Raw genomic sequence first — 15,754 nt, 5'->3', positions numbered from 1 at the left:
ATGTTCAGAAAATGAGAAAAGCCAAACTGGGAGAAAATATTTGCAAAACAGTTATTTGCTAAGGGACTCATATCTATTATACATAAAGAAAGCTTAAAACTCATTAATGAGAAAACCCAATAAAAAATGAACAAATAGTATACACTTCACCAAAGAAATACAAATGGCAAATAAGCACATGAAAAATGCTCAACGTCATTTGTCCTTAGGAAAATTTGAAACCCCAATGAAATACCATTACATGCCTATTACAATTGCTGACCAATAAAATATCTGACAATATCAAATAGTGGCAAGGATGTGGTGAACTTTCATATATTTCTAGTAGGAATGCAAAAGTCATACAGCCACTTTGGAAAAAACAATTCAGTAGCTTCTTTTAAAGATAAACATCAACTTTCAATGTGATCTAACACCCTCACTCCTAGGTATTTGCCCAAGAGAAATGACAATGAATATTCACACAAAACCCACTTGCAAATGTATATAGTGCCTTTATTCAAAATTGCCAAAAACTGTAAAGAATCCAAAAGTCCTTCAGCTGGTGAGTGGATAACGTTTGGTACATACATACATAGTCAACAATTAAACACACACTCCTCACCAGTAAGAAAGAAAGGCTACTGATAAACACAACATCGATGAATTTCAAATGTATTATGCTACAGAATCAAAAGTCTACATACCATACAATCCCTTTTCTGTAATATTCTAGAAAAGGCAAAAACTGTGGAGTAAAACCTGGTTAGTGACTGCCAGGGATAGGTATGATCAGAGAAGTCCACAACAAAGGAATGACTTTTCTAGGGTGATAGAAATGTTTGAGGTCTTGATTACGGTGGTGTTACACAACTATATGCATCTGTCAAGTCCCAAAGAACTGTACACTCCTATACATTAACCTCAGTAAGCTTACTTTTAAAAAGAAAATTAATCTTGTACACAAAAAATGTAAGTTACCTAGTAATACAGCCTTCAATGAAAGAAAAAAATAATTCCAACCAGTTTGAAGATACATTTCCTAAAGCATCTTTCAACATTTACTAATAAATCATGGTTTAACTATTTGGAACGGAAAGCAATAAACTCACTCTATATCTATGTGAGATAGACTCAAACATGAAATCTACCCTCTGAGACACAGGGAAAAAATTACTTTGAGTTTCATATGCTAAAAAAATTTGTTCCTGATTGACCTATTTGGAAAAACAGCCAAAAACATAATACAGCAGAGGTTTCTGGCAAAGTAATAATAATAACCTTTTTTCTAAATACCTAAGTATTTTTCTATGAACAATAACTTTATTCACTGATCCCTTTTACTTTTAATGAAAAACCAAAGTTATTAGGACTTTTAAATTTAAGATTTTAGGGTACCCAAGGTAAATAAATTATCATTATCAATTGTGAGATTTAAAAATACTGTTTTAGCCCCACATACACCTTAAATATGTTCTCTTCATAGTTAGAAGCTGCAGTCAGGATAATGATGAAGATCACACATACAAAACTTTCTACAAGCTCTGCATTGGAAATATACCGTTCTGATTGTAGAAGTAGCACCCAACTTAAGCCAGAATACTGAGGATCTCAACTGTACTGCAGAACTCCCCACAGTAGCCCAAACTACAAATACAAAGGATAAAGGATAAGAAGAAGCAGTAACATCTTAATTAAAAAAAAACTCAAACCACATTTTGTGTAGAATCATGACCTTTTCTTGTATAAATCAACCTGAAATGGAGTAGTCCTCAAATTATGTATGTGTGTCTATGTATGTGTCTGCCTACCACACATAGACTCATCTAATATTTTATAAAGGTGACACCATACTGCAACAGAAAAAGGATCTTTGGGGCACCTGGATGGCTCAGGGGTTAAGCGTCTCCCTTTGGCCCAGGTCGTGATTCTGGGATTGAGTCCTGCATCTGGCTCCCTTCAGGGAATCTATTTCTCCCTCTGCCTCTGTCTCTGCCTTTCTCTATGTATCTCTCTCATGAATAAATAAAATCTTTTAAAAAGCTTTGCAAGAAAACAAGAGTATTTTCATAACCTTGGGGGGGTGAAAATGACTTCTTAAATAGAACACAAAAGTGCAAACCATAAGTTTTTATCTTAATAAATTGAGCAACATTAAAATTAACAACTTTTGTTCATCAAAAGATACCAATAAGACAGGGGAAAGGAAAGCCAGAGTGAAAGAGAAATTTGCAATACATATATCAGTATGTAAACCACTCAAGAACCCAATGGATATATAAATGATGAAATACTCATCTAATGGAAAACAATACATATAAATATAATGGAAAACTATGTAAGAATGAATAAACTATCACCACATAGAACATGGATAAATCTCACAAACATAATGCTGAACCAAAAAGATATTGTATGATTTATACAAAGTTGGAAAGGAGACAAAATGAATTTATGGTATTAAAACTCAAGATAGGGGGATCCCTGGACGGCTCAGCGGTTTGGCGCCTGCCTTTGGCCCAGGGTGCGATCCTGGAGTCCCGGGATCGAGTCCCGCATCAGGTTCCCGGCATGGAGCCTGCTTCTCCCTCTCCCTCTCTCTCTCTAATGAATGAATAAATCTTTAAAAAAAAATAAATAAAAAATAAAACTCAAGATAGTAGCCACTTTGCCAGTTGATCCTAGGGGCTAGAAATAGGCACAAAGTGGTTCTGATAATGAGGTTCTAATAATGTTCCATTTCTTGATCTAGACACTTGTTACAAAAATGTGTGCAGTCCTATAAAGATTCATCAAACTGCATTCTTATAATACTTTTATGTAATAATATTTACTTCAATAAAAATACCAAAAATATAGAGACAATCACAGATTTGGGAGAGATAGATTAGGGAAAGAAGGAAGAATATAAAGAAAAAAATAAGGTATTTGGCTTCCCCAAATATATAGCACAGATTTTTCTCCTTAAAGTTGCCAAGCCAAAGAAAATATAAATTAAGTACTAACCATGAAACCAGGTAGTACCGGCTGAGTAAATTTTGTCTTAAAGGAATACAACAACTGTTTTGAGCTTGCATCATAGAAAGAAAGTTGACCTAAAACGGGAAAAAAAAGCCTTATTATACAAAAACATTTTATTAAATCTAACACAAAATCATGGGTAAAAGTAGTAACTTAATACATATTTTGGCACTTTTTTTTGGTTACAAATTATACAGACTGGACTCAGAAATTCTCACTAGAAAATTAGTACACATGCTAAGGAAAAGCCAAAATCTAATTTTTCCTGATTTTCAAGATCTCCATAGTGCTTCCATAATCTGGCACTATTCTACTTACTCAACTATAAACTGTTTCTTTACTTTATCATTATTTAACAAATGGTTTTCTTAACTCAGTAAAAACCGGGCTATTTCTTCCCATTCTTGCTATAACCAGCTTCGCTATGCAATTCCTATCTTCATTTAAGGCTTACTCTATCAAACCTTGTCTTCTAACCACTTGAAGCCATACTCATTTCAGTCTCTGAAATCATAATTATCACTGCTTCAGCTTTTAAATTTTTTTTAAGGTTTTACTTACTTATTCATGAGAGACACAGAGAGAGTCAGAGAGAGAGAGAGAGAGAGAGAAAGGATAAGCAGGTCCCATGCAAGGAGCCCAATATGGGACTTGATCCCGGGACTCCAGGATCATGCCCTGAGATGAAGGTAGATGCTCAACCACTGAGCCACCCAGGCATCCCACTGCTTCAGCTATTCTAATTTTTAAAATACCCTCACAGTCTTTCAACATGATCATGCAACTAAAATTACTGTCTTTCTAACCACTTAACTATCCAATCTGATGGCCTCCTTACATCTATTACCACTTCTTGAAATTCTATCCCATGACTTCTCCATATCTCTAACCCTGAGGATACCTCCTGTCTCCTTTTCTCCTCCTCTGAATGTAGGCACTTGTCCAGGCTCTGTTGTCTCTCTACAATGTTCTCTTAATGACTCAGCTACCACAAAACAAAGAAGAGAAACTATTATTTATGTCTACCATTAAAGCACTGGGTTCTTTATATACATTACCTCAAAACATTAGCCAAACTATGCTCACAAAGTTAGTAAACAGTAGAGCAATCTGTGAGATCTTCAGTAGCCACTCTGTGATGCCGTGTCTAACTTTCAGCTTCAGCTCTAGTCTTCAGAGTTCTACCATTGAATTTCTAAGTATTAGCCAGCTGTGCCACATGGTTGTCCTGATGGCATCTCATCTTTCTCCAGGACTATGTTCCCATGCTTCTGATCACATACCATCCTCTTGACCACACTGGCTGGAATCTCAGTCATTTTCAACTGCTCTTTGTTTACCCTCCAATCCATATTTAGTTATTGAGCCCTGTAACTTCTCCTAGTACTCACTATCAAATCCATTCCTCTTGATTCCATACTGCTCAGGCCCTTGTTAATACTAATCACTGAACCAGAACTTATTAAGAGCTTGCTATGTAAAAAGCACTTGTCAGGCAATAAGAATATAATACTTAATAAATAAATATGGTCCTGCCTACACTGTTTAAAGACTGACTCCTGAAAAGTCTTACCCTATATTTGCAATCTTTTTCATATTTAACCACATACTCTCCAATATTTCTAAAACTAGATTACCATCATATATGACTATAGTTTTCTAAAATGCCCAGAAACTCCTTTCCCTCACTAAAAAAGACAGCCTATCATTATTTGTCAAGGCCCTCAGAATCTGATCCCATCCTACATTAACAACTCTTTCCTGTACCCTATGTTCTGGCTAGCAATTACATTTCTCACTACTATCTTTGAAGAACCATGAAGTATGAGAAAAGAGACAGAAAAGGGTAAGAGCGAGCTATCTTGAGAGTTGAAAAAGAATAAAATGTGTATATATGTCCTGAGGAGAATTATTTATTTGATTCAAAGTGAGTAGGTAAAAAAGAATGCAGCAAAACTAACATATCACTAAAATTAAACCAAGCCAAAGTTAACTTTTTTCTTTTGAGTAACTAGGTTGAAGGCTCAGCAAATTATTTGGACATAATGTTACTTAAAATGACAAAATAGGGTTTTATTAGCTCAAAGTGTCAACTTGGAAAGAAGTATCTAGGGAATTAGTTTTGTTCCCTAACTTAATAGTCACATCTTCAAAATTTTTATATGAATGCCTGGGAGGCTCAGTCGTTTAAGCATCTGACTCTTAATTTTGGCTCAGGTCATGATCTCGGGGTCATGAGACTGAGCGCCATATTGGGTTCTGTGCTGGGCATGGTGCCTGCTTAAGAGTCTCTCCCTCTCTCTCCGTCTGCCCTGCTCATTCATTCTCTCTCTCTCAAAAAAAAATATATATATTTTGATGATAGTAGTGAAGATACTTATCAAGTACCTAATTCAAAAAGCTTAAGCAAATTTTACAAAAGATAAATCAAGTTACTTTTTAGATGACTTTAACAAAAGTTTTCAAAAAACTTGGCCAACTCTATGACAGTGAAACCGTAAGAGACTCTTAACTATAGAGAAAAAACTGAGGGTTGATAGAGGAGAGGTAGATGGGGGATGGGCTAAAATGGGTGATGAGTATTAAGGAGGGCTCTTGTGATGAGCACGGGGCATTATATGTATGTGATGAATCACTAAATTCTACTCCTGAAATCAGTATCACACTGTATATTAACTACCTAGAATTAAAATAAAAATTTGAAACAAAAGAAGAAACTTAAGGACAAATGTAGTATTTTCCTTTTGAGTTTGAACACACTAAACTGCCTAACAGGGATCCCTGGGTGGCGCAGCGGTTTGGCGCCTGCCTTTGGCCCAGGGCACGATCCTGGAGACCCAGGATCGAATCCCACATCAGGCTCCCGGTGCATGGAGCCTGCTTCTCCCTCTGCCTGTGTCTCTGCCTCTCTCTCTCTCTGTGACTATCATAAAAATAAATAAATAAATAAATAAATAAATAAATAAATAAACAAACAAACAAACAAACAAACAAACAAACTGCCTAACACATGGGGGAAAAAAGACAATCTGACTGCAACTCCATGAAAAAGACCTAGTGGATTGTGTGGCTATAAGTTCAATATAGACCAACAGTACTATTAAGTCACATTACTAGAAATTGTGTTGCCAAATCACATGTCCATGATGATCAGAAGAAGTTCCATGTTCTACTTTGAGAATCAATGCTTAAGAAATATGCTGACACAGAAAATAACCACAGCAGCTTATAAAGTTTTGGAAAAATTAAAGGAGTAAGAGGAATAGCTAATGATACAGAGAATGTATAGTCTGGAAAAAGAGCAAGGGAAGAATGTTAGTAGTTTTTTAACAAGTATTATCATAAGAATGTGGATTAGGGAACATAATTCGGTGTTTCTTCAGGTGACAAAATTTAAGGACAGTAATCTCAGAAGTTATTAGAAAACAAGGTGAGTCAATTATCGAAAAACTTTCTACTACTAAGTACTGTCCAACAATGAAATAAGCTTTAAATTTCATATTAAAAAGCTCATCAAGCACAGCAGTGACAACTACCTGCAGAGACAACCATAATAAGTATTTTTTACTGTGTGGCACATGGTTTGGGCAATTTCTAAGGTCTACTCCAACTTGAAAAATCTGACTCCACAACTCTTTATAGGTAATAAAATAAGGTCAGGAAAGAATTAAAATAGAAAAAAATTTTAATGCTTAAGACTAAAACTAAGAAAACCATTCTTTCAGACTTATAAGCATATTACAGATGACTGTTGTTTAAGGCTTCCGGCAAACATCACACACACTTCCAGTCAATTCTAGAGCTGCATATGTTTGTGATCAAATCCTGGTAGGTCAAGACACCATTACCACCATATTAATGGAAGTTGCATATTGACAATTACCAAAGAAAAGTACTAAAATATAAGCAATTATGACAAAAGGACTTATGAGAAAATCAGTAAACTTACCCCCATCAAAATCACAAAATACACCTATTCTCTCAGGAACAGCAACATCCAAGGCTTTGACTTTATTATTATGCTTTGCTGCAAATGTGTTTTGTAGCCAGTTGTTGACATGGATACACCAACTAGTGTTTGTCTTTCCTAATTGGTCAAATTTCCCCAAAGTCTTATATGCTACTCCCACGCTGTAGGATTTACAATCCTTCTGGGCCTTGACCTCCCAGTAATGTTGTCCACTTTCAATAGCAGTGTCTCCTACAAAAGATCAGAAAGGCAAATTTGACTATTACTTCTTCTTTATGAGTTACATAGATTTTTACCTATCTCTTATCCCACAGAATGGCACAAAAAATCTGATTCAGAAAAATAACCATATTAACACAGACAACAAACGCAGAGTATCTGCTATAACTTTACTTGTATATTTCCTATTAAATTTTCTCATTTATAAAAGGTTTTAAAACTTTTATTCCTTATTATCTCTTTAAAAAGATATGCAAAAAAAAAATAAAAAAATAAAAAAATAAAAAAATAAAAAGATATGCATATACTTAAAATACAAAGTAAAATGAAGTAAAGTTTTAAACAAACCAATAATTAGACAATTTGAAACCTCCCAAAAGTAATCAGGCTTCAAGAGGGAGAAAACTTAGCAAATATTCATTCAATACATAGGCCTCTCCAGCTCAGGAGTGGCCACCAGTGTGACCATGATGCTTTTAATATTAACTGACAAAATGAAGGCTATGTTTATCCTACCCAGCACTGTGTATGACTCCCCAGTAAAACGATCTCTGCTGCCTCTTACTGCTGGTGGCCTGGAGCCTATAGATGTCCGTTTAGGGGATGGTGTGCCACTTCTATATAAGCAGGAAAAAAGGGAAAACAAATATTCTATGTAATAAATGTTTCACAAACCAAAATCACAAATCATAAAAGGAAACTTTGAAAAGATTTTTAATTATTTTATCTGAATTATTATTAAAGAGTTTTCAACTATAAACACTGAAATGTAAGAAGTCATCAACATAAAGCAGGCTGAACACTAGTATCATGCAGACAACAAAGTTGATACAAAGAACACACAGTTGAAATAAGAAACAATGCCAAAATGAGAAAGATGAAAAGGAAAACAAAAGAATGGAAGGGGAAAAAACCTCAAGAAAAGTAACAGATTATAGAGCTTACATTTCTTGCAGTTAAATTTAAATTTTAAAATGGCAAAAATATGCTTATTCTAATGAAAACTAAATAACCTTTTCATAAGCAGCAGGTATTTTTTTTCTCTGGATCTTCTTAAAAAGAATAGTATATGCCCAAATCCTTACAGAGGATAATATCAAATATTATAAGCATTTCTCCTGCTAAAATGGACAAGAGTCAACCTCTCCTTATATCAAATTACATGATATGATAAATGGGACAGTATGATGTCTTGCACTAAATCTCAAAAACACAAAATAAATCAAAACCCAAAGACAAAGAGAACACTTCAATTATACTGAATCACTGCATTTAAAAAACAAAAAAATTAGAACTTACCAGTAGTAAAGAAATAAAAGGAAAAGCATGGAGAAAAAACAAACAGATTTAACTATTAAGAGTGGCAGTTTAAATTTCAGAGAAAAGTTAAATAAGGAGGGCTCCTTGATAGCAGCGTTCTAGACTTCCAACCCTAAGAACATTTTTGCAAGCAGTACAACAGCTATTACTGTCCTAGGTCAAACATGATCCCTCCCACCTTGTTCCTCTAAAGACAGATACTTTTGCAGCTTAATTGTGCAAATTAAGGTTGTTTACCTGCACTCAAGATGGTTTTACTAGTTTCTGAAATTCTCTTTGCCACCTAATTCATCTTGTTCACTGTTACCAGATAAACCTAAGTCTGATATTCCTACTTTAAAATCTTCAAGTACTTCCTTATTGCCTATAAAGCTTAGCTTGGCATTTTAGGTTCTTCTATATTTGGTCGCAATCTGCTTTTCTAGCCTTCTCACCGTTAGAGAGCACTATTTAGCTAAATGTAGCAGCTAAAGTGTTCCTTAAACTCAGGCAACCTGCTTCAGTGTCTTTTCTCTTATTTCTCCCTCTCTCAATGCAAGACCAAATGGCATGCATTCTACTTTCTTGAGAACCAGCCTATTATTTCATTAATGAAGATCTTCCAGATTCTACCAGGCTAAATAACTCTTCTGGGAAATCCATCTCCAGGCTAAAATCCTATGTGTAGCTTTTCAGGCCCAACTATAGACAAGAGTAAAAGGCTTTTAGTGACAGGCTTGGGAAGGCTGCCTTTCCTATGCCAGACCTGATACTTACCTAATTTATCCCAGTTTCTGAAGGGAGATGCAATCCACCTCCACCCCAACCCAGTGCTCATATGCATATCTGCACTCCTAGCTTAGGCACTTCCATTCAGAGATTCCCTTATGAGACCTTTTTAGGCCCTCTTTGGAGACCTCCTTAAAGGGAGCAAGGATGATGTATGCAATCTGAAGACACTCTCTCCACTCCATCTCAATACTTTCCCACTTCTAACCCTTCCTCTTCTCTCTTCTTCTTGGCCTCAGGTCCATAAAAGAACAGGAACAGCATTCTGTTTGAGACTCTCTTGGCAGTGAGATGATCCTCCAGATAACCATCATTTGCAATCTGCTTTGATTTACCTGACCCTCACCCAATGCCATTATGTTAGGGAAAATGGAACAGTGAGGAGAGCTAGCACCCTTTCCTTTGTGGCCTCTTGCTTATACTATCACGTAAGTGAATAAAGGCTTGATTGTTACTTTCAGTTCGGCTCAATGTCCTAACTGACCACTTTAAAACCTGGCAGCTCAGGACATCTTTCTTCCTCAAAATTCTTTATTCATGCTTACCATTACATGTAATCTTTACCTTGTATTTCTTTTTTTTTTAAAGATTTTATTTATTATTTATTCATGATAGAGAGAGAGAGACAGGCAGAAGGAGAAGCAGGCTCCATGCAGGGAGCCCGACGTGGGACTCGATGCCAGGACTCCAGGATTGCGCCCTGGGCTGAAGGCAGGCGCCAAACCGCTGAACCACCCAGGGATCCCCTTTACCTTGTATTATCATTAGTTGTATATAGATATATAACCCATATACATAAGCTAAGGCAAATTTCTTAAAGGCAGGAATAGTGTTAATCTCTACAAACCCCACCACATCTAGCTAACACCTTACATTGACCAAGTATTTATAGAAAGAATAAATGGATATAACATTCCAGAAGTACCCTACACATAAAGTATCCTTAAAAGGGAAGGAGAAAGAGAAGTAATATGATCTGAACTGCTTAAATAGAAGCAGTCTAAAAATCTCCAAGTGACCAAATGAAACTTCATATATTCTATTAAGTCCAGCAACATTTTGTAATTTATAATATGCTAACTCAAAGTCACTTTCACTAATAATGAGCAAACAAACTAGAAAAAAGATAATTTTGAAAAGGGGATACATTCTGGTTTCTGGTAAAGATGTGGTATCTTCAAATTAGCACATTATTAATCATGCAATTTGAATTGATTCATCTTTCTGAGCACCGTCCTAGTAATTTCAATAATGACCTTTACTTTTTATCCTTAATGCTTTTGAAACTGTATTATTATCATACAATATAAGAACACTTCAAACCTGCTTCGTGTCAAGTACAAATAAAAACAAAGCTGTAATGTTAGATATACTGAATACAGCACAAGAAAGATGCCAGTTACAAGTAAATGCAGAAAAAAATGAGATGAGGGAAAATAACTCAACAAAGACTTTAAAGCAGAGCTTATTGTTTTGTTACCATATACAACATAATCCAAACAGTATGCAGCATACTATAATGCTGTAAATTCAAAACATAAGCTACCAATACAGACAGTCTACAGAGAGCAGTATTTTAGCTTATGAAAGCTGCTGCAATGGCTTCTGCTTATCGGTTAAAAGAAAAATTAAAGTTATTCAGCGAAGCTAGGTATACTAAGTCCTAGAACCAGACAGACATAGATCATCACCTTGTATGTTTCTTCAGTGAAGTAACATGGACACTGTTAGATAAAAATAGGCAACTGTTAAGAGACTGCTTTACAACTTAAATTTAACAGCTTATAATAAAATTAGATCAAAAGCCTGTTGAGAAAAATTCTTTTGATTCACTGTTGTAACTCACAGTGATATTGCTTTATTTCAGTTTGAGCAAAATTTTCCTCTGTTAAAAAAGAGGCCCCCATACTTCAAAGACTGTCTAAAAAAGTCTGACAACAACAAAAGGTCCCAAGCCTTCCTCTTTAGTTCATAAGGTTGCTGATCAGGGACAAGACAATGGGACTGTACATGCTAAAAGTTGCCATTTAATGCAGACTTCAGGTAAGATTGGTGATCTAAAATTCAGGAACTTCTTTCTTAATCAGTTCAAGTTGCTGTAGATATAACTTTAAAGAAATGGAATACTGAAATAAAAATGTGTAAAACGAGGATTAGGAAAGAAAAAGTAATGAAAAATTTATAACAAATTCAAGTACTGATAAACAGTATTATATTCCTCTGTGTTACTAGCCTATCACAAATCATACTGATGTATAGAGGAAGAATTTCATAAGTCACTGTCAAATAAGAATCAACACACAAGCATGTGTCCACATAACAGATCTAATGAAATGACTTACCTGCCTTTATTCTCTTTCCCTTTCATTTTGTTTTCTTGACCTTTTCCTCCAGTAGGATCCCACTCTACACAGGTATCTTCAACTCTCAGGTTCAAATGGGATGAGGAGTTATCCAAACTGAAGTTTAATGCTGTCCAAAAAAATAGTTCACTTTTTAAAAATATATAGAACATATCCACAGCACAACCATCATAACATTATTTTCCTTCTTAATTTATTCAGCACTGTACAAAGAGAATAAAGTTCAAATTTCTAATGCTGGAATGCCTGGGTGGCTCAGCGGTTGAGCCCCTGCCTTCGGCCCAGGGCCTGATGCTGGAGTCCTAAGATCGAGTTCCACATCAGGCTCCCTTGCATGGAGACTGCTTCTCCCTCTGCCTGTGTCTCTGCCTCTCTCTGGGTCTCTCATGAATAAATAAATAAAATCTTTTTTAAAAATTCCTAATGCTAGCATTTAAAGTTTCCAAAGATAAGGCTGTAATTAACTAACTCCTACTTTATTTCCCATTATTGTTCTCTATATATCCTGCAACCCCAACCAAACACAATGTACTTGTATGGCCTCTGGTGTTACTGCTATTCCCTCTCCTGGAATTTCCATCAGCACATAATAATCTCAACTTTCTGTTATTAGAATATCAGTGGACTATCAGTTGATTGTTATGACTAAATAGGAAGAGGAGCTGGTAGACTTGAGGATGTGGGAAAAAAGTGATGTAGAAAATTATACAGTCTGGCACACACATATTTTCTCTGAGGCTCTAATACTTAATGGTTTCATATTTAAACTCTCAGTAGTTTTGAATTAAAAAGCACAGATAAACAGCCTATGACAGGAGAAGCAAGGAAACTGGCCCACCTAATAGAGATAGATGTATTACCTTCTCTCTTTGGAAACTGAACGTAAATCATTAAAATGTATTTATTAAGCTGAATAATGCAGAATTCCTCAGATACTCCAATGCAATTCCCAGAATCTCTGCCTTACACAAGGCATCATCTACTATATATTTACTAACGAATCTGCTTCTGTTAGTTGTATTTTCCTGCAAAAGTTCAAATTTCTGGTAATTACTCATTGAAGTGATATTCCTTTATAACTCCATTTTACTTAAGGATATTACTTGATTTAGCCAAAGCTTCAATGTTTCTATGAAGTATGCATCATCAAACAAGATATTCATATACAGCGCCTAATGTTTACCTAGTAGATTAAAAAAATTTTTCCTTCACTGTTCTATAAAGAGCACTTTAATTTCAGCTATGGATCTGATCCATTGTTCATTGTCTATTTATAAAATAACTTCCTAAGTACAAATCTACTGAACATACTGCTTCTAGGAAATATCATACAAGTAAGTTATTAGCTTTTCAAAATCTGCATGTAAACAGAAATGAAATTACAAAAAGAATATAGTTTTCCAGTATAAATGGTAACAAAATTCCTTACTAAAGGTTACTAAATAGGCACTTAATAAGGTGCCTAAAAGGTTACTAAATAGGCACTTGATAAGCAGGTTACTAAAAAATTAGGATTAAGCAAATTTGACACCCTGCACTATCAAGAATGAGCTGCCTTAAGAAAACTGAACCACTTGGCTGGTTCAGTCAGGAGAGCATGCACTCTTGATCTCAGGGTGGTGAGTTTGAGCCCCACATTGGTTGTAGATATTAATAAAAACTAAAAAAAAGTCCATAAACTTAAAAAAAAACAAGAGTTAATTAACCCCTATATTAGCTAGTAGCTAATAATATGTTAGGGTATCTATATTCTGGAGAGAAAAAAAAAGTACATTTAAGTCTAAGGTGCCATCAATTCTCAGGTGCTTGTTAAAATTCTAAGACTGTTCAAAAAAACAGGCAAGAAAAAATCCTAAGGCTGTTCCCAAATATTTAATATGATGGAGAAGGACAGAGTCATAAGTGGCAAAAAAAAAAAAAAAAAAAAAAAAAAAAGGTGTCACCTTCAAGTCACCTGAGACTAGACTTAAATACCACAGCATGCAGACAGAAAGGTATGAACTTTAATCCCAGGGGTATAATCTTTCATCTCTCTCTCTCTCCCTCTTTCTTTTTTTCTTTTTTTGGTTTTGTATACTATCTCCTTTATGGGACGTCAACCAAGTCACTGAACCTCTCTCAGCTAACAGTGATACTGTGTATTAAAAACAAAAAATACAGGACTGGTCTCAAAAGTGAGGTCTCAAACATCAGATTATCTCTATAATAGTTTCTGTATCTTTAAAAGTCTATGAAAACAAAGGACCAAAAAAATCAAAGTTATCGTTATGTTTCATGTTTGTGTTGGTACCTGTTTTCTCTGCACTCCAAAATTGCATCATAGCCACTATCATTTGAAACTAGAGAGTAATTTGTGATTAAAATATCATTTACCTTTACAAGGAAGTAATGTAAAATTACTTAAAAATTCTATTCATAAGACCTTAGGTTACACATCACATGTGACAGTTCCAATAATATGAAATAGTGCTACTACATACACTGGAGAGACAGAAATGAAAGATGTTCACTATTTCCCACATTGAACACTGGTAAGAGGCAGGATATCAAATTTTGGTAGGCTTCCACTATTTAACTTCCATCTTTCTCCCTTTCCCTCCAATTCTTTGTTCTATACATTTATTTCTATGTTTGGTCAAAAAGTACTGCAATAAGCCAAAAAAAATTAATAATTGTTCACCACGTCATCTTTTAAAAAACCTAGCCTTTTCCTCTGTAGCTCTTGCCACGGTGGTAGCTCACAACCACTCAGTGGTATGGAATAACTTTAGAAAAGTTGAGACCTATAGCCATTTAAGGGACAAATTCTGAGTCTCCCTGAAGGTCAGAACCATGTTTAGTGGGCCTCAAGGTTAAATTTCAGTCTATCCCCACCCCAAGGGGTTTACCTCACAGTGAGAATTCTTGGAAGGACTAAAACGAATTTAGTCTTTCTCTACAAACACTAAGACCATGAATTTGACTAAGATTCACACACTGCCAATAGGAGCAGCCAGCCCAACTCCAAAGAAACAAGCCAGCTGTTTATTTTCCTGAATCTGTGGAATCTGCATAGAAATGTATAGGTCCAAGTTTGGTCCCTAAATATAAAGGGTAAAAGAGAAGGAACAAAAGACATAAAAAGATAAAATACTCCTGAGGGAGAATAATAATGCAATTTTACCTGACAAGGACTAAAAACAATTCAAGTTGTGTAGAAAATAATCTACATATATATGACTATACTTTGAAATGGTTAAAATCTCTAAAGAAACCACAATAACATCTTAATTTGATTACAAGTAATTCAAAGTAACTGCATTCTTGGCTAAGTTATCTATAGTTCTTGAATAAAAACATTTGCTAATCTAAGCAAATTACTCAACTTAGTTTTTTTTAACTTTGTGACACATTCTTTTGAGTTTGTCTTGTCAATAACTTAGGGACTTCATAGTTTGTTTTATTCTGATATAATATTTTTATATCACTTCCAAATCATATCAAACTCTGGCATGTAAACCCATCCAAATGCTTTATGAACTATGTCAGTGGACCACTTGAAAGCTCAAGTACCTCAACAATATGTTGAATCTGATTCTTGAAGTAAACCCAGTCAATTATCATCTCACAACTGACAAGATCTCTAGCACTATGGCCTTCCAAGTGCTAACTACCTAAAAAAAACTATGTTGAAATATGTTATTCTAGAGAGTTTTAACTAAATCCAAATTGCTCTCAGAAGACTATAAACACCCAGGTTCCAGGCCCACAGTAAGGGCTGGCAAGGAACTTGGAAACAGATTTTTTTTTAAAGATCTTATTTATTTGACAGAGAGACAGAGAGAGAGAGAGAGCAAGCATGCACAAGCAGTGGGAGCAGCCGGCAGTAGGAGAGGGAGAAGCAGGCTCTCTGCTCAGCAGACAGCCCAACGTGGGGCTTGATCCTGAACCCTGGAATCACAACCTGAGCCAAGGGCAGATGCTTAACCAACTGAGCCACCCAGGCAGCCTGGAAATAGATTCTTAATTACACCTTTCCAAGTTAGTTCTAGAGATCATAGGCAAGTCATTTAACATATTTAAACTTCACTTTTTTCATCTACAAAATGGGTATAAGTAATATCTAGACTACTGT

At 35.3% G+C, this 15,754-nt stretch overlaps 1 protein-coding gene and 1 long non-coding RNA gene across 10 annotated transcripts in view; one reads left to right on the top strand and one right to left on the bottom strand.

Moving 5' to 3' along the window:
• The window catches only part of LOC140641809 (uncharacterized), a 70,868-nt gene that overhangs the window by 1,489 nt on the left and 53,625 nt on the right, over window positions 1–15,754 (top strand). The window lies entirely within an intron of this gene.
• Window positions 1–15,754, bottom strand: part of FSD1L (fibronectin type III and SPRY domain containing 1 like) — a 72,563-nt gene that overhangs the window by 7,742 nt on the left and 49,067 nt on the right. For 5 of the 9 annotated variants that reach the window (XR_012038399.1, XM_072842227.1, XM_072842221.1 and 2 more), the window contains exons 9-13: window positions 11,620–11,749; window positions 10,969–11,001; window positions 7,706–7,806; window positions 6,950–7,201; window positions 2,986–3,074 (exon numbers count right to left, since the gene is read on the bottom strand). Coding sequence is in view for 8 of the 9 variants with exons in the window: in XM_072842227.1 (XP_072698328.1) it covers window positions 2,986–3,074; window positions 6,950–7,201; window positions 7,706–7,806; window positions 10,969–11,001; window positions 11,620–11,749 (605 nt within the window). In the remaining variant the exon portion in view is untranslated. The remainder of the gene's footprint in view (window positions 1–2,985; window positions 3,075–6,949; window positions 7,202–7,705; window positions 7,807–10,968; window positions 11,002–11,619; window positions 11,750–15,754) is intronic. The other 4 variants (XM_072842225.1, XM_072842223.1, XM_072842226.1 and 1 more) reach the window with 2 other exon arrangements.

This window comes from Canis lupus, chromosome 10, assembly GCF_048164855.1.
Source record: "Canis lupus baileyi chromosome 10, mCanLup2.hap1, whole genome shotgun sequence".
In the NCBI taxonomy this organism is placed as follows: Eukaryota; Metazoa; Chordata; class Mammalia; order Carnivora; family Canidae; genus Canis; species Canis lupus.
The sequence above is the reverse complement of the archived record's forward strand: the minus strand, read 5'-3'. Positions and strand labels throughout refer to the sequence as shown.